Below are 22352 nucleotides of genomic sequence, written 5' to 3' on the forward strand. Positions count from 1 at the left end.
ATATTTTTAATGATGAAGTAGTGTTTCAAAATTGATAGAAAGTTATTTGGGTGCCGATTTAAAAAAAAAAAAAAAGATATGAAGTTATTTGGAGGACGAGCGGAGTGTTTAAAAAGAAGATTTGAAATCATGATACTGCTTTAAAACATTTTTTAATGACCTAATTATATATATAGATTGTTAGACAGTCATAATTTAATCGTTAACGCCACCATTTTTTCGATCGAAAATTTTAATGGTTAATTTTAATCATTTTCTAGTAGTGTTGATTTTTCATCATTGTTTTACTTCGTTTTAATTCACGCGTTGTGCTTGTTTCTATACAAATTCATTTTAATGCGATCATAACTCCTTTTCCAAACACAACATGCATATATAATCATGCATCTATACTAATAGAAAAAGAGTTTAAGATAATTAAGACACAACTTATAGATTGCCTATTTTATTCCTATTATATATTTATTATTATATTTATAAAATATAAATCTATTTTGATATATATTTATTTGTCAGTCAAATTTATAAAGAATACTTTATATCTATATATATTGATGAGGCGTATAAATAAATATATTCATCCAATAAATTATCTAATAAAAATAATAAATTAATAGAGCCTAAGGCAGTCTAAGGCATAACTTGTGGATTGCCTATTTTACCCATGTTATATATTTATTATTATTTTTATAAAATATAAATCTATTTTGATATACATTTATTTGTCAGCCAAATCTATAAAGAATGCTTTATATCTATAGCTATTGATAAGGCTATAAATAAATATATCCATCCAATAAATTATCTAATAAAAATAATGAATTAATAGATTTTTTTAAATAATAGATTACCAATTAAAATACATTAATTACACGTACAATGTACATTCTTTATGCTAGTATTACAAAAAGCATTTGTCTACATATAGTTTTTAGGGTGTCATAAGAGTATATGATATTGTCCCCAATAGGACACCAAGCGGTGCGACCTCCTGTGTGTGAACAGTGAGGTTCCGGGTTCAAACCCCACTGCTTCCCCTCCCCAACTCCTCCAAGTAAAAAAAAAAGAGTATATGATATTTTACTATGTTTAACGACTATGAGTTATAGGATAATAATAGTTATTTATGTTGTGGATTATGCATAAGAACTCTTTAAAAATTAAATTTGAACGATAATAAAGCACATCTCAGTTAATAAGAATATAAGATGCTTTCTTTCTAATTATGAGATTGGTGGTTCGAATCACCATAGGAGGAGAAATAGAGAACCATTATTGCCTCTTTAAAAAATATGAGATCTTCAATTCCATTTTTGATTTCTCATTATGTGTCTTACTTATAATCTTTTTTTTTGTTTTTAGTTTTCAATCATTTTCTTTTTCAATTTGAATTTTTTATTCTTTAGTATACACTAGCATAATAGCATTTGCTGGTGTAAATGCACAAAAAATATTTTTATATTCTTTTTATATATAAAATAGGTAGTAACTCACTTATCATATAAAAAAATACTCCCTTCGTCCCAGCATTTAGTATCCAATTGAGAGTTTAATAGAATGTATTGTGAGTGGAATAAGGGTATCATCTTTTATGTGAGTGTTCCACCTATTATTACTAAAAATAGAGATAAATACAAAAATGTGAGACATCCAAAAAGGCAAATATATATGGATACTAAAAGCTGAGACGAAGGGAGTATAATTTTCAATAAAAAGATATAATTTTAACTGAATATGGAAAAAAAAATTAAGAAGAATTCACAATGGTAAAAATAAATTAATATTATGAAAAAGCAAAAAAAAAATTAAGAATGAAAATATGTTAAATGAGAAAAGAAAGAAAAATGAAAATAAAAAACAATTGGAAAATTGACTAAAAAAAAGAGAGGAGTGAGGATAGATTTTTTTTTTAAGTTTTAGTCTTTAAAGAAATACTATAATTTTTATATTATAAATCCAATATCTACATAAAACATATCAAATCAAAGAACTCTTCGTGATATTTAATTTGACATACATGTCAAATATTTTATAATTAGTCGAATTTCACAATTTTAGAAAATAAAAAAAAATAAAAAAAAATACTCCATAGAAAAAGAAATAAAAAGAAAAATATTGTATATAAATAAACCTTCAATTTTATTATAATCAAAAAACTGTCCCTCAATTTTAAAATTGATTTGAAATTGATTTCAACTAAAATTTTTCTTTTTAATATACTTATAGAATTTAATATTTTAACTAGGGTTCACTAATCCAACAATAATTTATAATTTTTTATATTTATTTTATAACTTTTACTTAATAATTGATTATTGAAACTAATTAATTCATTCATAATTACGTTATATAATTTTAATTTCAATTCTTATTGATGAATATTAATTAAGATTCATTCTATTATTTTTTATAATAATCTTTATAAATAGTAAATGATGGAACACAATAAAATAGAAAATTATGGAACAAAAAATCTCATTCATACCCTATCTTTTACTGGCCATTTTAATTTTATTTGTTATATTTTGTCATGTTAGCCATCAATAATCAATTTAAGAGCAGCTGCGCGGCCCGCACCACGGCTCTTACTACCGCCTCGAGCTAGCCTCCTTTGCCCCCTTCCCCACATAATACTGCACCCGTTGACTCGCCCTTTCATGCGTGCTCTAGTGACATTGTAAATGGTGTGTACTATGCATGCGCCTATATATAAAAAAAAATGAAATTAAATTTTAAACAGCTATGTTTTGGAAAATTTTGATTTTTTAATTAAAATAGCCGTTGCGGCAACGGTTTCAACCCTATTATTATTATTATTATTATTATTATTATTATTATTATTATTATTATTATTATTATTATTATTATTATTATTATTTGTTCTTTTTACCTATAAATACCATACTTTCATTCTCAAACTTTACACCACAATTCATACAATTTTTTTCTTTCTTCTGCCAATTGAGCTACATCCCCTCATACATTCACTCTCCGTTTCTTCATCATCTTCTTCTTCATTATTCTACACCTTCTTCATCCCATTTTCTTCTTGAAAAAATAAAGTCATTTCTTTTATACCGAATTTTTTATTGTGATTTTACCCTTGCGTGTATTTTACATTCGAAGGGTTGGAAGCCCTCTACCATATTATAGGGATGTGATCATGTAAATTTCACTCCACTCATAGTATATAGGTCAAAATCTGGACAATACTTTGTCTATGTGGCGCAATAAGCACGCGACACGTGGCAAATGTCTTCCAAGGCAAAATGCACACGTGTAAAATAGGAAGAAAAAAAATTCAAAAAATAATATATATATATTATTTTTTGAATTATATATATATATATATATATATATTGAAAATAAAATATATATTTTAAAAAAAAATTGGTTGATTTTTTTTTTCGCACTCCTGCTGCCATGATTATGCATATAGTTGAATACAAATATGCATAAACATAAATACATATATGCATAACATTATACATAAATATGCATATGATTATGCTACCCCTTAGGTGCCTCTCTCTGCTTCTCGCTACCGCCATAGTTATGCTTATAGTTGAACATAAATATGCATATACATAAACATATATATGCATAACATTACATGCAAATATGCATAGCACTATAAGACCCGTCGGATGACCAGCGACGAGAGCTACCTGACGGTGTCACATAATCTTATACATATAATTGAACACAAATATGCATATACATAAACACATATATGCATAACGTTACACACAAAATATGCATATCATTATGTGACCTGTCAGGTGACCAGCGGCGAGAGGCAATTGACGAGTCATATATTCTCATGCATGTTTCTATCTGACGTTATGCATATATGTGCTTATGTTTATGGATATCTCTGTTCAATTATATACATAATTATGATGGTGGCTGTGCCCAAAAGAATAATTTTCGACAAAAAAAAATTAAAAATAAATTATTATTATTCCCTCCGTCCATTACAAATGTTTTATTACTTTTGGGCACGGAGATCAAAGAATGTGTAATTAGTAAATAAAGTGAATTGGTGGAGAGAGAGAAATAAATTGCAATTTGTAAAAGTAGATAGAGAGAGAGAGAGAGAGAGAGAGAGAGATAGTAGGTGCTGGACCCATTAGTTAATTAATCTCTTAATTATTTGTCAAAAAATGAACGAGACATTTGTAATGAGAAATCTCATTATGAAAATTGAAACATTTGTATGGGACAGAGGGGGTATTATTTTTTTAATTTTTGAAAATTTTATTACTATTTTACCTATGCGTGTATTTTTGCCTTGGAAGACGTCACGTGTCACGCTCCTAGTGCACTACATACACACATTATGTGTTCCATATTTGTGATCTATACATACTATATATATATATATATATATATATATATATATATATATATATATATATATATATATATATACTGCCTTACTGGTAACTACATTTTTCGTGAGAACCATTATAATTAATACACCCGCTGTTAAAATTAATACAATTGAATGAATGAAATTTTCATTTCCTTCAAAATTCAAATTCGAGTGATACATTCATCCAGTATGATAATGCACTCACTGTAAATTTTGGTAATCGAATAGCTAAAAATAATTTATCGTTCTTATTAATTCTTATTTGAACACACACGCATATATAATTGTGTCCTGGTACTTTTTAATTTTGTAACTAATTTCTTGTAGGTGTTAGATATATTTTCAACATTTTGTTATCTCAAATTTTAGAGAAAAAAAGTAATACTCATTTTATATTAAAAGAGTATGCTCACTTTTTTTTTTTTTTTTTGTTCATCCCACAAGAATATGGACAATCTATTTCTAAACATGACCCCATCAATATTAATTCCTTATTTTTTTATGTTCATTTTCAACACTTATTTATAATTTTATCAATATATATGACCCACCATTCTTACACTCAAAACAATAAAAGTTGATCACTTTTTCCACTCACAACACACCCATCTAATATTTATCAAAACTCGTGTCGAACAAATTAAGCATATTCTTTTGGAGGGAATATTTTACAATTTTATATTTATATATTTGTGATTTATAATTTAATCATAATATTCTTTTAATATATTAATTAATTAAGTAATTATCTGGTGTGAGCAAAACCTAGTTTTATATTTGTGTCAATTTAAATCAAAGTCCGTACAACTCTATATTGATTTGATTGATTATTTAATTTACATGTAAGTGTAATTCTTTCTACTTTTCATTATATAAATTCGTACTGACGGGTCTGTATCATGAGCAAATTTTCGTCTCTTTTATTTTTTCTCGGGTCGCTATATCTCTCTCCTCAATAATATCTATGTTACGTATTACTTTTTCTAATAAATTTTGTCCACACGTGTGTGTGTGTGTGTATAGCTAGTATGGTTAGATTACAAATTTTTATTATAATATAAACTATAAATTGAGTATTAGATAATAATGATTCTCTACGAAATATGATGAATTTATTGTAAAAATTTGCTCTCATAAGATTCCAATTCAAAATTAATTATAAAACTAGCAGACCATTCGTGCGATGCACGACAAACATCGAAATCAACCACATGTTTTTAAATAAAAATATATAAATATTAGATAAATTATAATTAAATACAAAATATATTTTAAAAATAAATTAAAGATAAACCTCATCAATTACAAATTTTAACTTTGTGTAATGTGCAATGATAATCATAGTTATTAAATAATTTCAAATTTTTTGATAATGAAAATTAACATTACACATTATTATTATAGAGTATTACACGACATATTAAATAAATAAATATTCTCATGGACTAACATAAATATAAAAAAATTATAAAATTTTAGCGAAGAGAGAGAAAATAAAATATCTTAAAATTTTCATAACTTATTCGTTTTAAATTATTTTTGATGATTTTTTTTACCATATTAAAAAACTTGTCACAAAATCAAATTTAAGATGCATATTGAATATTTTTTTCATAAATAAAATTTTGTGATGTTTAGAAAATAATTAAAATTATAAAAAAGAAGAGAAAATATTGAAAAATTTGGTGGAAGAAGAGAGAGAAAAAATAGAGGGAAAGAATGGAGGAAAAAACTCCTCTTTTATATATATAGTATATAGATTATGGGATTATGGCAAAAAATACACGAACTTTGAAAAAAATTGTATTTTTCACATGAATTTTCAATTAAGTCAAAATATACATGAATTTATATTTTATTTGTAAATTTCATCTAAGTTTGATTTTCAACGAAACTAGAGTTTAATTGACAGTCGGAACTTCACCTGATCTCTGATGATGATGAATATTTAGAAGCTTAGAGGTCTAAGAGAGTAAAATGTAATATATTTGGCTTAATTTCGACTGTTAATTAAGTTTCGATTTTGTTGAAAGTTAAACTTAGGTGAAAATTGCAACAAAAATATAAATTCATGTAATTTTTGGCTTAATTGAAAATTCAGATGAAAATTACATTTTTTAAAAAGTTGGTGTATTTATTGGCCAGATCCCCTAAAATTATTCAGCAAAGAGATGAATTATCCTCGGGATGTCACGGGTGGAGATAATTTCTAGCTAATTTATATTTTAAAATTCCAAATGAAATTATTGTGATTTTGTTATTAATTTGATTTTTTTTTCTCACTATCCGGCAATTTTGGTGGGCCACATGAAAATATTTGTGGATTTCGAGCTCTCCATTAAAAAATCATGAGATCATTCTAGTAATCATATTATTTTGTTATTATTTTAGGATTTCGAACAGCCATTGGAATATGAGGATTAAAATTAGATTGGACAAAATAAAAGTGCGGATAATTTATTCATCTTATAGATGATCATTTTTATATACTCCATCCGTCCACGAAATGAGTATCCATTTGTGAACGGCACAAGTTTTAAGAAATATATGAAGTGTAGTGTGAATAGTTTAAGGATCCCACTTTTTAAGTATATTAATTAAAGAGATGTGTGGGGTACATTTGTCAAAAAGGAAAATAAAAAAAGGAAATATGAGTACTCATTTCGTGGACGAAGAGAGTATTATATAATGAAATTAAGTATATATATTGATGTACGTTCCTGATATGGTGACTTAATTACGTCATCTTCATCACCTGCAGCTTCCAACTTATGAGTTATGACTTTATATATCAAAATATGACATGAATAATATATGATGGTTGAAGCATCTTAACCTTTTCTCTCTCTCTCTCTTTTGAATTACTAAATGCATCTAATATGTAAACAAATCACTAATCCGCACGCAGACAAGACGTCTCGCAAAGAAAAGTATTTAGGTGTCTCAGCTTTGCCTCTTGAGCTAGACCTCATCGCTTTTTTATCTATAGAATAGTAGGTGTTATGTTATAAAATTATCTTTAATTATTTTTTTCTTAATAGTTAATATATATTATGTATATATACTACAAATAGCCAAATATATACATGATCACCTATATTGATAATATTAAATTGTAAATCATGAAACGTGTATCGTAGCTAGGAGAGGAATCTAAATGTATATCATGTGGGCTCTCTTTTTGCATTCTCTAAGAACGATAGTACTGATCTGAAGAGAGAGAGAGAGTTTTAATTATTGCTCATATATTAACTGTAGCAATATAATGGAGAAGAAGGAAAAGGAAACGTAACGAAGATATTAATTATGAAAATGCCATTCTCCAAACCGTGTAACTATTTAATCTTCTTAAATACGAAAGTGGCTGGAAAAATTAAAACTAGATAATATAACTGGTTTAAAATAATAGAGAATTCATCGGAGTTGGAGAAAACCCTTTTTGTAAAATTGAAAGCTAATAATAATAATAATAATAATAATAATAATAATAATAATAATAATAATAATAATAATAATATTAAAAATTAAAAGAAATATATAGCTATAGATAATATATCTGGCTTAAAATAAATAGAGAATTCATCGGAGTTGGAGAAAACCCTTTTTGTAAAATTGAAAGCTAATAATAATAATATTAAAAATTAAAAGAAATATATAGCTAGATAATATATCTGGCTTAAAATAATAGAGAATTCATCGGAGTTGGAGAAAATCCTTTTTTGTAAAATTGAAAGCTAATAATAATTATAATAATAATAATGATGATAATAATCTTGACTAGTTATTGCAGATGACGTAGACAGTTGTCCTAGAAATAGAGGACACATTCCAAAATTTTGATATAGCTAGAATAGTGGGATAATGCAATTTAAGAATTTTGAAATTGCTTGAATTATTGGATAATCATATTTTAGAATTGCAGGGAAGAATTTTTGTTGTAGACACGCATGTCCGAATGTTATTACAAGAAATATTTATGTATATAACTAGAATATTTTAGACGTCAATTTGATCGCGATGACGCGATCTGAATCAAAGTTCTAAATTTGTTTTGGAAAATTATTTTGTTACACGTAGTTTAGGCAAACAATATTATGAAATTAATAGTTCAAACTTCAAAGTCGCATTTTTTTAGTATAGAAGAAAGGAAAAGAAAAAAAAAGTAATCACTTTCTAAATTTAGACTATATATGTATAGCTGCGTAGGGTTTTGTTGACTTTATTTGTTTTAAGAGACATTTTTTAGAGCTACTTTAAGAGCACGATTTTGCCCATTGGTTAATATATATCCGTTGGAAATTCATTGAATGAAAATGAGCTTTCAAACGTTAATTTATTGTTTTTTCCTCTAATTTTAGGCTACAATGATTATTAAAGTATTAGCTTATATATATATTCCACACATGCATATGCACTCAGATTATATGAAGGTCAATATATATATGTAAAATAATTAATTGGGTGGAACATATAAATGTACGTTTTATAATAATAATAAATGTTTATATTTTTTAGGACCGTCTAAAATTATATATAGTGCACTTACGGCTTACCTAATAATAAGTTGTACATTAAATCTTCTTTTACTTAATATTGCAATTCTCATAGTTAATATTCGTCGAAAATTGAAAATCCTTTATTTATAGGGATGGTAGGAAAATCTTATGTAATTTTACTATTATATATTAATTAGCTAGATACAATTGTGACAGCGTGAGAAATGAGAATGGCAAGTAGGGTATATTTGTGGGACAGAGGGAAAATAAGATTCAATTAATGCATTCTTCATTCACATAATGTGTGAATGAATGTTCATTTTGTATAAACATGTGATCACATGAATTTTTTTATAATAATGAGCGATAAATATTAGTTATACTTAATATTGACTTAAGACATGCCAATATTTATAAAGAGTTTAATGGATATATAAAGGGAGAATGAAGCAACATATGTAGAAGAGATCGTATTTCAAATCTATACATACGGCATAATTAGTTATTTCTGTTTATCACGATATTTTCTTAATTATTTTAAATATGGTTAATTAGTTTTAGCTTTTAAATATTTTTTATATATTCGATTAACTATATTTTCTTAATTATTTCGAACATAAGTGTTGCATTCATTCATCAATATACATATAAATATGTTTCTTTCTTCTCATTTTAAATAAGGGTTCTCATTTGGACCTATTTGTGCGTGTGTCGTAATACCTTATATTGCAAATAATTTTAAATAACTTGCTTAAAAAAAATTAAATAACTAAAAATTTCAAATTTGCATAAATTAAATGTTAAGAGAGATTACCATCTATAAAGCCACTAATAAAAAAATCCAGATAAATAGCATACTTTATATATATTTGATGTGTAGATTGTTTTTTCAACGCTAGTACATGCACTTTGAAGGTGATCAATGATACTATATGATAAATATATGAAATTAAATTTACACCCGCACACAAAAAGCCTCATCTAGTGACATCTATAAATGGCCTCCGCTCTCATGCAATTTCGAAAAACTCATGAAATAAACACAATTTTCATTTACTCACTTCCCTCCAAATATTCTTGGTATGTGCAAAAAATATTATTTACATGAATCCACATTACGTGGGGCCCATGATCATTGATGCGTGTAATTCTTTACTCAAAGGGCAGAAAAAAATACAAGAAAAGAAGAAGAAGACATATTTCTTATATAATATATTAATATATATAATTGATAAGAGAATACTAATATTTACCCTATTTACAATTAATAGATCGGATTTAATCAATAACATATATTTTCTCACACGAAATACAACGGAAAATCCTTATTCAATTCATGCATTTAATCTCCCAACTTTTCCCACGCTAAATAAAATAGAAAGCAACTAAAAGGTTAGAACCCTAAAAATATTCTTTTTGAAACCTAACTACATTTAATTCCCATTCAATATTTATACAAATATTTTGGTAAATAAATTACTCCCCCAATTGAAATTGCCTCACCCTTTTAGGGTTATCCCCACCTTTACCTCCCTTCTTTATTACCACACAAATTTAGGGTTCTCTTTTTTTCTCTCTCTCTCAAAAAACCCCTCTCCGCACGCCCCCCCCAATCCCGCGCCCCCGCGCGTCGCCCCCACGCACCAATGGGATCGCGCCGAAGTGCGTGGACGATCCGTTGACACGACGGTCGCTCCTCAACCACCCTACAAAAGCGGCGCGTGCTCCCCACGCTCCAGCCCTCGTCTGGCTAGGGTTTCCGGAAACGGCATAGTGCGATGGTGATAAGCAATCCCACCACGGCGCCACGCTGGCAAGCTCCCATTGGCCCAAGCCCTCTCTCTCTCCTCCCCTCCCTCTCTCTCACTAGTACACATGCATACAACGACAAAAAGAGTATAAATACTATAAACTTCGTATGTGTCGACAGTAAACTGACATTAAAAATTTGCGCACTCTCTCTCTCTCTCTCTAACCTCCTTTGTCTTCATTTTATCTCTATCTATCTCTCTCTAACTTTCTCTCTCTCTGTAAAAATAAAAACATTTCCTCCGAATTTTTTCAGACCTAAAAAAAAAAAAAAGAAAAGAAGAAACTCGAACGAGCACTCCTCCATTTCTTTCCAAGTCCAATCCGCGGGGGGCTCCCGCCGAATCGCTTCGAGAAAATCATAGAGATGAAATCGCCAGCTCCTCCTCGATCTAAGGAAGATTGCTTCTCGCTGAGCCGTGGACGGATTTTTCTGGGTCGATTAATCAGCGGTGGTTTTTTGATCTGATTTCTATTTATTTTTCATTCGATTCAGATTAAGGTTAGTTCCTCGAATTTGTGCTACTGTTTGAGTTTAATTTTTCCTTTTTTTTCTTGCTCCGTACTTGGTCCTAGCTGACTTCGAGCTGATTTTTTGATTTTTGAAATATCTCTTTATCTGAAGTGGGTCTTTCCATTTATTTCTATGGCGTCGGTTTATTTTATTTCCTTTTTTATTTCCGGTTCAATTCATCTTCACATTATCGTTATTTTATGCTGGTTTTAAACTGATTCCTTGCTGATTGAGCTGGTTTAGTGGATAGGCCATCGTTCCGTTTTTTCGTTAAACCCTAATTTCGAGTTAGTGCGATGAGATTTATTTTGGGTTGCTTTGATTTTGTTTGATTACGGTTGCAAGAATTGTGCGGTTTTCGAGTTAATTTCTGAGCCGTCGATGCATCTTTGATTTCACTGTTGTGGTGAGCAATCAAATCAGCATCTTTTTTCCCCCTAAAGAAAACCCTAGAATTGCTTTACCTTTATTTCTTTATTTTCCTACTCGTTTTGCTTACTATTTGGTAAGTTTAGCTGTTCTTTAAATGTAACGTGCTCGAATACTACTAACCTTTGACTGGATTTAGCTTCGTGTTTACTTTGATTTGTGAATTAGGGTTTCTATATTTGGTCGGTAAAATGCCTAAATACTTGCAGCATTACATGCTACTGTTGCTTCGTGCTGAGATTTGGTTTCTTCTTTCATCTTTGGTGTTTGCATCTACGTGTTTGTGGATTGATTCTACATCATCACTAACGAACTTCAGATATTCACTTCAGTTTTTATATCGCATGTGATGTATATAATCTTAGTTCCATCTGTTGCATGCCTTTTGCTGAGTTGGTATTTGTGCTTCGAGCTTTCAAGTTGCGATTGCAGGCTATTAGTTCATTGTTCTTCTGGTATGATGGTTTTAGGTTATTTATTTTGAAATGGATAAGAGTATTGTGGCTGTGGAAGAAAGTCTGTGGAGAAATGATTCTCCTGTTTCTGCCTCAAAGTCTTTAGGATCACTCGTTCAGATTAACTCTATAGCTATAGACCTCAGTTGTGCCATGGAAGAGATTGAGTCACCGTTGCACGAGCATTTTTCAATACGGTAAGTCTTTTCTTTACTACATCTTAAACTGCTTTTTGTAATGCTATCACCTGGTCATTAATTTCTCCATTGGCATTGAGGGATTTATTACTTTTGTAAACCTTTTCTGGTTGCATGATATTTTATGTGGGAGAATGTATGTGTTTAAGGATGTTAGTGTGGTAGTGTCATCCTTTCTGAGACATTCTATATCTCGGATCAACGAATTGTTGTTGGATGGTGGACAATGAAGGAGATATATATTGCATGCTGAAAGATGATATTATCTGCAGTTTAAAAATTTCATGGATGTTGCATCTTCTTGTGGTGAATTAAAGCATATATGGATAACTTGTTTCTTTTGTGAATGTGATGTACTGATGTTAGAGCATCTTTTCTTACAACTTTCAAGCAAGCATGTAAAAGTATTTGTGTTGTGTGATTTGTGCTGTAAACGCTTCCGGAGGAAACGTCATATTTCTAATTCGCCATGTATAGTCATATGATATTTCCACATTATAGCTTTTAGAAGTTTCTTGTTCTTTCTAGATGTGATCTAACAATATAGACATTCATTACAAAGACGGGTGGATTAACACTCTCATTGGTTTATACTTGCTGCGTTGGCTACTGATTTGCATTTCTTGTATTGGTTATATACTAAAATAGTATACATTTGTTAGACATTGTAGTAGTTTATCAATTAAGGGATAGTAACTGAATCTGTGGATGCAGTGGCTTTGTTGCTGGAATGCGGAAAAAAGACTCGAAGACGTGTTTGCCCTTTTCTTCACAAGGTGTAAATGATGATTTGGTCGATAATCTACCTCCACTATCTGTTCCCAAATTCAGATGGTGGCAGTGTTCAACCTGTGTCCCAGACTTTGCTGCTGAGAGCACTGGACTAGAAATTGTGCTTGCAGACAGGAGTGATGCTGGCACAAGTTCTTGTCAGCATTTTGATCGAGAAAAGGAAGTTTTGTTCTCACATAGCAGAAGAAGTATAGGTACATACATGCAACCTCAAATTAGGTATATTCCGTCTGGCATATTCTTCTGGCATCTGTTTTGTGTATTTACTATTCTGCTTTGCAGGTGATGGGCATGTTTTAAGGGAGTCTATAGATGGGGAAGACAACGATCCAAGTAACAATATGAAAAATGGCGATCCACAGTGCGAGGATCATAAAGCTACCACAAGTAGGCTATAATTTATTACATAAGACTACACAAAGTACAAGTTTTAAAGCTGCAGACGCTATTTTAGTCCTTTTCAGATCCTTGACACCCAGAATATTTCTGCAGGCAGCAAAGATAAAACAGATGTCAGGAATGACCAATGTGAGACTTCATATGCTCATATAACAAAAGCTAATCCAGTCCAGGTTGTAGAGAGAAACGATTACAATGCAGGTGTTTGGCAGAATTGATTGGCGTCTTTGACATTTTGCTATCTCTAGATGATTTGAATGATATATTGGTTTCCATTTCTTTTTTGGGTTTCAGATGTGTCTGATGTAAGGATAGCTGAGAATGCTTCCGTTGGATTCGATGAGCCAGATGATATATCATTCGCAAGTGATGCTGCTGGTTGTGCATTATCACGTAGGAGAAAACGGAAGTTGCGTTCTCTGGCGGATATAATGGAGGAAGAGAATAACTCAATGAGTGAACATATTAAAATGAGGTCTGCTTTTTCCAGTGGGTTGCAGGTCACGTCTACTGAGAAGGAAGATGATTCACGACATCATTCTGAGTTGGAGACGTCTGCAGATGTGGCAACAGTCAGTAGAAGTCCTCATAGGAAAAGAAAGATTGCTGCTGAAGAAGACAGAGGACCTCCTCAGGCATCTAATCCACTCGGTACAGCTAAAAGATTTAAAGGTCCAATTCCAGATTCAGATAAAAGGCGTGGAACTCTCGAACTATCTGATTCAGAATCGAGAGGAGATGGCTCTGCACAGTCTGATTTGCAACTTAGTGCAAAGACTCAACAGAACAAGCCCAAAAGGTATACAGGAGGAATCAGAAGACACAGGAGGAGGCACATCAACGGAAGTGCCTTGAACAGAAGAAAGTTGCGAATGATGAGAGATTCTGGGTTCCTGGAAAATTTAATGCCAACGGAACTAAACCCAAAAGATATAAAGGATGAATCAGAAGATAAGCCCAAAAGATATAGAGGAGGAATCAGAAGAAGGAGGAGGCAGATGTATAATGCCAACGGAACTTCCCCGATAAGAGACTTGCCAATGATGACAGATTCTGGGTTCCTGGAAAATTTACGGAGACTGAAACATTCTGCTCCAGTCGAGACTAGTTGTGGTAATATGGAGAATGTCCCTCCTGCGATGAGAGGAGAAATGGAACCATATTTAAATGGTTTAATATCTGAAAAACATGTGGATAGAACCTCTGATAAGTTCAAAAGTAAGAGGCCTGAAGTCGAAGTTGATCTTAGACCTCTTGTGCCTCCAAGAAAGAGCTTTATGGGAGACTGCAGCGATCAAGGGAAAGTTGCGTTGGAGCTTTCACTGAACAGCTATACAGATGCTGAAAGAAACTCGAACAACCAAATATCTGGCAGTCAGCATAGGGCCATTCCGGATCTGAATGAGTCATTTACGGAGAAATCATCTTCAACTCAATGGAAGCAGTTGTTAACTTCTGAGAATCGGTGTTCAACTGCACACAAAAATTTGGTATGCTAAGTTTTTGTGTTGATAAATTGCATGATTGTTCTACTATGAAGTTACTTGACTTGAAAATGCAATTGTAGAACCTGATTAGTAAACTTATTCTGAACTGTCACACAACACAAGCAAGGTGAATATAGACAATGCTAGATACATTGATCATTTTTCTGGGAGCTAATACTTCAGATTTCGACAGCTATTAATCTTTCTGGGACAAACCAACGTGAAAGTTTTCTTTTATTCTACTTGATTGGGGTTTAACGTATAAGTATCTGATGTTTGTGGTCCTACTACTTTAATTATTGTTGTATTTCTTTGTGAAATTTAATGTTATACTAACTAGTATTTGTATTGAATCTTCAGGATATGGCCACCTCTTCTAGTAAACAGATGGCTGGAGACGGAAAAAGACAATTCGGAGTGTCTGAGCCACAAGCTATCCAAAAGATACATAGTAATGCAGAATCTGGCGGAACTTCAGATGATATACCGATGGATATAGTCGAGCTTTTGGCCAAGAATCAACGTGAAAGGACACTTGAAAATTCGAAGAACCATCTCCTTGCTTCTACCACCAACAGTTCTGTTAGAGGGTCTCCCCCTGTCTACGCTGATGGACGTCCTGGCGTCCTCAATTTTCCTCTAGCCAATGCAAGAAGTGGTATTAGTGTTACAAGTGGTGAGACGGGACCCCGCCAAGGAATCTTGAGTTTCCCGCAGGCGAAAAATTGTCAGTTGGAAATAGGCAGTATGGAGGAGAACCAATTCAGGCTTTTCAGCTCATTTAAACCTTGCCAACCTAAGAAATCACAGTATTCAGCCTCAAATTCTCTCTATTCGGGGCCTAGACCTAGTGAAGGGGCTGATCTATTATGGCCTCCAAGGAGGAAGAATGCGCCTTTTCATCTAGATATTCAACAGAACTGTTCTTTTCAGCATAATGGCATGGATATGCAATCGTTCCCCGGCCAAAGCTACAAGGGGAAGACTGTTAGTGATATGAAGAGCGAGGCAAGAAGAGCTCCACGTGATGGTTCTGCAGTCAAAGAGAGTAGAATTGGGTCGAGCACCAAGTCTGTAGGATCTATGGATGCTTATTCGAATGATACCATTCCAGCTATGCAGTTACTGTCCTTGATGGATCGTGGAATCGTATCAAGAGGGTCGAATAGTTTTCTTGATAAACCTTTCTCTCCTTGCAACCACCACCCTCGGCTTAACGTAAATGAAAAGCAGAGCGACCCGTTCATCACCGGATCATTCTTCTCACAAGGTAGCCGCAATAATAAGGACTTCCCTGCATTACTCAACGGTGTCCGTTTTCCTGGTGAAACCTCGAAGAGAAAACCCTATGCACAAGGTTAATATCATTTTCCTCAGCAGTTGATAATTACTGCATCGTTTTCTTCTACTGGCATTTATTTTCTGAAAATGTTTCATAATTTTTTTAGGACACATGCCTCCACCACGAGGAAACATTAAAGCCTTCGAAACAAACAGCTTGGATAATCCTTACCGATCATCTAGAGGCAATGTGGATACGGAAGTTTGCACTCTCAACCAGAACCCTCCACCACGAGGAAACATTAAAGCCTTCGAAACGAACAGCTCGGATAATCTTGTAATCCAATCATCTAGAGGCAATGTGGAAACGGAACTTTGCACCCTCAACCGGAACCCTGCTGATTTCAGCATTCCTGATGCAAAGAATGAGTATACTATAACAGCTAGAGATTTGAAATTAAGAAAAAGGATTTCTTTGAAGGAAAGATCCCGGGGGGGTCTGAATTTGGAGGGGCTGAAGAGAGGTAGGGCGAGAAAAGATGCCCCTGGGAGAGAGTATCCAAGAAAATAGCCAAGGCAATCCTCTTTCAACCTTATGCATTGTTCTTGCGCAAGAACTTCACCCCGTCCGCTCCTCCCCGAGTTTGTGCTTTTCTTTCAATGGGATTTCTATAGTTTTTTCTATTTAGCTGATATGTCTTTTCAGGATTTCAGAACATGTTACACAGATTCAGGCCATATTCCGAAACTTGCATATCCTCATGCATTAATCAGCTGGAAATAACATCAAAGTTGCGCTTTTGCAGTTCCGTGTTTCTCTTCTTTTTTAATTCTGTTGTTGTCTTGTTAGCACTTAGTTTTGAAGCATAAATAGATAGTCAGCTTTCTCTGAAAGATCTCAAGAAATGGTGAGATATATATATATATGGAGACTGCTATGTTTGATTGCTTGCCTTTCTTTGTTTATGTTGGAGGTTTCATTGTAGATTCTTCAACTTGTGTAGTTCAGCAATTGTCTATTTCTGGACACATTCACAAAACTTGTTTACCTTTTGTTTCCCTAGCTCAGTCAGTAATTGTCTATTTTTGGACACAATACTAAAGTAAGAGAACTACATGAAACAGTGAAACTAGAACTATTATTATTATTATTATAGAGCTTTATTTTATTTATTAAGATTTTACGTTCCTTGTTAGAATATGATATGCATATTAATCATCTGGCTTCCTTAGCATAATACAATGAAAAAATATAGAGAGAGAGAAATGATTCTAAAATGAGAAATGAGAATAAATTTGGAACGTGAAATATTTAAATTATATAACTAATATTTATGCGTCACATTAATTTTTTCATCATTCGTGCATTATATATATATATATATATATATATATATATATATATAGGGGTTGGTTATAGTGAATACCGCAATTTAAAATGAGAACTGAGAACACTGCATTGGCGTGTAAAGTTACTGTATTCGCTGTATAATTAACTGCATTCGGGTAAAAAAAAAAAATCGCTCCACAGGATTCGAACTCAGATGGTGTATCCATCCATCAAAATGATGCATTCACCATTGATATTCATAATCCAAGGATTGAGAATGGTTCTCCGTTCTCGTTTTAAATCTCGGTTCTCATTTGGACCTCCCTTTATATATATATATATATATATATATATATATATATATATAGGGGAAGGCTAAAATAAAAATCAAAGTTAGACTATAAAATAGGAACCATTTTCAGTCCTTGGATCATCAAGATCTACGGTTAATTCATCACCTTGTTGGAATAATTCATGGTCCTGAGTTCGAATCCCATAGCTAGCAAAAAATTTAATTTTCATAATTCATACATTTACACAGTGAATTCATAGGTGTTCTACATATAATTCATACATTTTAATTAGTTTATAATTTATAGTATAAGAGGAGTTTTCTGAATAGCCCTCCCCTATATATATATATATATATATATATATATATATATATATATATATATAGAGAGAGAGAGAGAGAGAGAGAGAGAGAGAGAGAGAGATGGTGAGGTTATAGCGAGAATGTTATTTTTCGTGAGAAACGAGAATAATGCATGTGTCAGTATATAGTGTTGCATAAGCCACTTGTAATGATTGAATCACGGTATTCAATTAATTGATAAAAATTTTGCTCCCAAATTCGATTCCAGGTAAATTTTCGTCGCTTGTAAATAAATATCAGTCGTAGGATTTGAAAATCTAACGTTACAGATTCATTCTCTTTTCTCACTACATTTGTCCATTTTCATTTGATCTTCTCCATAGAGGGGAGGGCTAGGCTATAAACAACTCTTAAAGTATAAACTAGGAATAGATTTACATTATTGATATACTCATTGTGATTTAATCTTAGAGAAATTGTATGTATATATATGAATTCTATGTGCAACACGTATAAATTCGTTTTGTAATTGTTTGAATTGCGAAAAATAAAATTTTCGCTAACTATGATATTCGAACTCAGGACCATGAATTCATCAACAAAATGATGAATCAACCGTAGATCTTGATGATCTAATGACTGAAAATTATTCTTATTTTATATTTTAAGAAGTATTTTTATTTTAGCCAACTCCTATATATGGATTTAAGCAACCCATACATATGTGAAACTCAATATTTACCTCATCGAATCAGTTATCAAGTTCTCAAAAAGTAGTAAATCAATTACTCCATCCGTCCAACAAAAGTATAACATTTTTGGTGGGCATAAGTTTTAATAAAATTGGTGGTGATTTTTATGTAGTGGAGAAAAGGTCCCATCATTTTTTGAAATGAGTGGTTGAGATTGAATTGAGTGTGGTTTTTTGTAAATAAAGGTATTTGTAAGGATAAAAGATAAAGAAAAAATGTGGATCCATGTTCAAAAAATGAAAGTGCCACACTTTTACTGGACAACCAAAATGGCAAAAGTGTCATACTTTTTCGTGGACGGAGGGAGTACTTCTCAAACACATCAAGTGAGATAACATTAACTAAATGAGTCTCCCATTCATGTTACTAGCCTCATATTACCTTTACCCTCGAATCTTAGATGAACCTAATGAATGTTCAACAAGTAAAGACATAATTGTCATTCTAAGAGACAAAGTTGTGGTACTATACCAACATGAACAAGTCCAATAAATCGCTCCACTATATTTTTCATTTTTCCTTCAACATAACGCAAACAAAAAGCTAATTATTTCTTTTCGGAACGTAACTCGACTTATCGGCCAATATAACAAAGTAATCATCATCAAGCTCCTCCAAAACTCGCTTATTTATTTGTTCAACACAACAATTGATAATATCTTTGAATCAAGGGAGTGACATTTAAAATAGCCTTCAACCATTTCAAAAGTTCAATAAAATAACATACACAAGAAATTGAGCTTTCAAGCGAATTTCATGCTCTTTGCATCAAATCATTTGCATTATTAAAAGAAACAAAAAGTCATTTCTTTTTAAATTCACATATTTCTCATAAGCAAGATTAACTCCACCTACATGTTTCATGAATATATCTAGTTTATTCTATGATTTAAACCCTCTATTAACATATGCATCTCCCCATATTAGTTTTCACTTCATTCTTGAACAAGTAGCAAACAAAACAAATTAAAACACATTTTAATTTCTCAATATTATATTCAAGTTAATAGCATTTTTCAAACCAAGAAGGAATAAATTGGTGCTACAAAGCTCCAAATTAAAGTTCTTTTGAGGAAATTATGAGTTTTTGATTGACAATGGTTTTTAAGAATCGACTCTTCTAACCGAATCTTGTGGGAGGATAATCCATTATGCTAATTCTTTTTCAGGGATCATGATGAAGAAGCTCAACATCATAATTAAATTAATTATTTATCCTCTAATGGCACATTATTAGCATTTTAACCACCCAAATTCATAGTAATTTTTTGAGGAGAATCATTTGAAAGAGACACACTAGCACTATAAGGATTCTCATTATCAACAGATGAAAAGTATGAGATCCATTGAGATCTCATTAATTGTCTTGAACATAAATTGTTAAACATTGAATTGTTTTACCATTCTGTTAATTTTTTTGATTCAGTCTTCACTTTTCATTTCATATATTCAATATTGAAATATAAATTATAAAATAAAACTAAACATATTCACATCACATCTAACAATTAAAGATAAACAAAAATAAATTTTCTATCAATTAACAATTATATTTCTCCACCAATTTTCATATCACAAATCACAATTTATAGAATTATGGGCACATTTATAATATATAATTAATTCCAACAATCAAATATTCAAAGTTCAGCATTACATTAAAATATTTGAAGTATCAAACATTAATTTAGGGCTTAATACTTAATATACCTTGAATTATTAATTTGACGATGCTTTGATACGCACGTGACGATGCTTTATGGGATCTTCATTTGATCGATGTTCGATTTTAATAATGACACGTTGAAATGATCTACATATATGTATAGAGACTAATGTTGTACATATATATATATATATATATATATATATATATATTTTGCATTAATGTATGTTGTATTAGTGAGTAACTCAATAATGTATATGTTATGAATTTGACTAAATAATTAATTGTTTGTTAGTTTTTTCTTTTTTTCACTTGGGAAAGATCGATGCATGCGAAGGAATTTGAATGTAATGAGACCTCATTTCTTACACAAAGTTAGCATCGTTTGAATGTTTTTCTAAAGACTTATTCATTAGTTAGTATTCCCTCCGTCCTACTTCAAGTACGTAATCCAATTTTTATTTTGGATTATTCCACTTCAAATGATCCAATCCAAATTTAAAAATAAAATTAAGCATTTAACACTAATTTTTGAGTTGTCCCACTATCACTTTACATCTTAATTGATCACACATTTCTTAATCTTTGTGTCCAAATTTTTTAGATCATTTGAAGCGGGACAGAGAGAGTATAATACTTATATATAGTACTTTCATTGCAGCATAATTCAAAAAATAATTACTATATATAGATAGCTTAAAGACATGATAGATTTATTAGTTACTCTCTCGTCCCATTACAATAATGGGATGTTTCATTATAAATGTCTTATATATTTTTTTTTTGGTAAAATATTATCTTTTTATATCTAATATTTAAATAATTTCTACCAACCCACTTTATCTATTAATTACATATTTTTTAATATCTGTATCTAAAAATAATGAGACATTTATAATAAGACGGAGGAAGTATAATTCAAGACCAATTTATTATGTACAGTACTTGCTTAATTACAAATTTCGACTTGCCGTAAAGAAAGGGAAATACAATTACATAAGACTATGTTTATCAATAATTTATAATAATTTAATTTTTTAATAAAAAAATATTTCTTTCTCTTTTGCATACGGAATTTGTAATTTAATTCAATGGTGCAATTTTTATATTTTATCAATAATAAGATGATGACATGTGTCATCTCACCTTTTTTGAGAAATTGAATTTTGAGAAAGTTGGCGTGCCACTCATTTGTTCAATCCACGTTTATTCTTTCTAACATTTTATAATTCTTTTAATAATTTTTTTTATCTTTTACCTATAAACAATAATAATGGGTCATCATAAAGTTGTATAAAGATAAATAGAAGTAGTACTAGGTTAGACAAAACTAGGGTTTGGTAATCTATACATGCACTACATAGGTTAGGTACCTTCATCATATCCCAGAAAAAAGGACGATTGAATTAAAGCACCCGGCCCTAGTTTATTTATATATATGTTCTTTATTTTTTGTTTTTTGGTATGTAAATATATTAATTTTTTTATTTTTAGTTTTTAACACGTATTTTAAAAAGTACATTAAATAATATATCAATTTTTAATTTATTTGCAATTTAATTATCAAGGAGTAAAACTTTTTCCAACTTAAAATTTGACGTGGCAAATTGAAATTATGATTATTGGCATATAAAACACCAACTTCGAATTTTGATTTTCAATATGTACATAAAATGTATCCATTTTTAAATGACACGAATTTTAATAAGGTGATTAAATGTGTTGTGAGTGGAGTAATGGTCTTACTCTATTGTGACTAGGGGTGTAAACGA

At 30.9% G+C, this 22352-nt stretch overlaps 2 protein-coding genes across 2 annotated transcripts in view; one reads left to right on the forward strand and one right to left on the reverse strand.

Annotated features, from left to right (window-relative positions):
• LOC130994894 (uncharacterized) overlaps positions 1-22352 on the reverse strand; it is a 1167164-nt gene that overhangs the window by 469366 nt on the left and 675446 nt on the right. The gene's annotated exons all lie outside the window — the stretch shown is intronic.
• On the forward strand, positions 10812-17046 carry LOC130994793 (protein EMBRYONIC FLOWER 1). Its single transcript, XM_057919852.1, has 8 exons — positions 10812-11185; positions 12097-12278; positions 12993-13264; positions 13353-13457; positions 13563-13670; positions 13764-14959; positions 15317-16313; positions 16405-17046. The coding sequence occupies exons 2-8, from the start codon at positions 12112-12114 to the stop codon at positions 16806-16808; spliced, it is 3249 nt and encodes a 1082-aa protein (XP_057775835.1). The 5' UTR covers positions 10812-11185; positions 12097-12111; the 3' UTR covers positions 16809-17046.

This window comes from Salvia miltiorrhiza, chromosome 7 (genome assembly GCF_028751815.1).
Source record: "Salvia miltiorrhiza cultivar Shanhuang (shh) chromosome 7, IMPLAD_Smil_shh, whole genome shotgun sequence".
In the NCBI taxonomy this organism is placed as follows: domain Eukaryota; kingdom Viridiplantae; phylum Streptophyta; class Magnoliopsida; order Lamiales; family Lamiaceae; genus Salvia; species Salvia miltiorrhiza.

What these genes read in the sequence shown, in the direction of transcription:
- LOC130994793 (XM_057919852.1), top strand. Translation starts at nt 12,112, where the DNA reads ATGGATAAGAGTATTGTGGCTGTGGAAGAAAGTCTGTGGAGAAATGAT. An exon ending in GAGAAACGATTACAATGCAG is followed by an intron (nt 13,671 to 13,763) that starts GTGTTTGGCAGA and finishes TTTGGGTTTCAG; the next exon opens with ATGTGTCTGATGTAAGGATA. An exon ending in GAGAAAACCCTATGCACAAG is followed by an intron (nt 16,314 to 16,404) that starts GTTAATATCATT and finishes TAATTTTTTTAG; the next exon opens with GACACATGCCTCCACCACGA.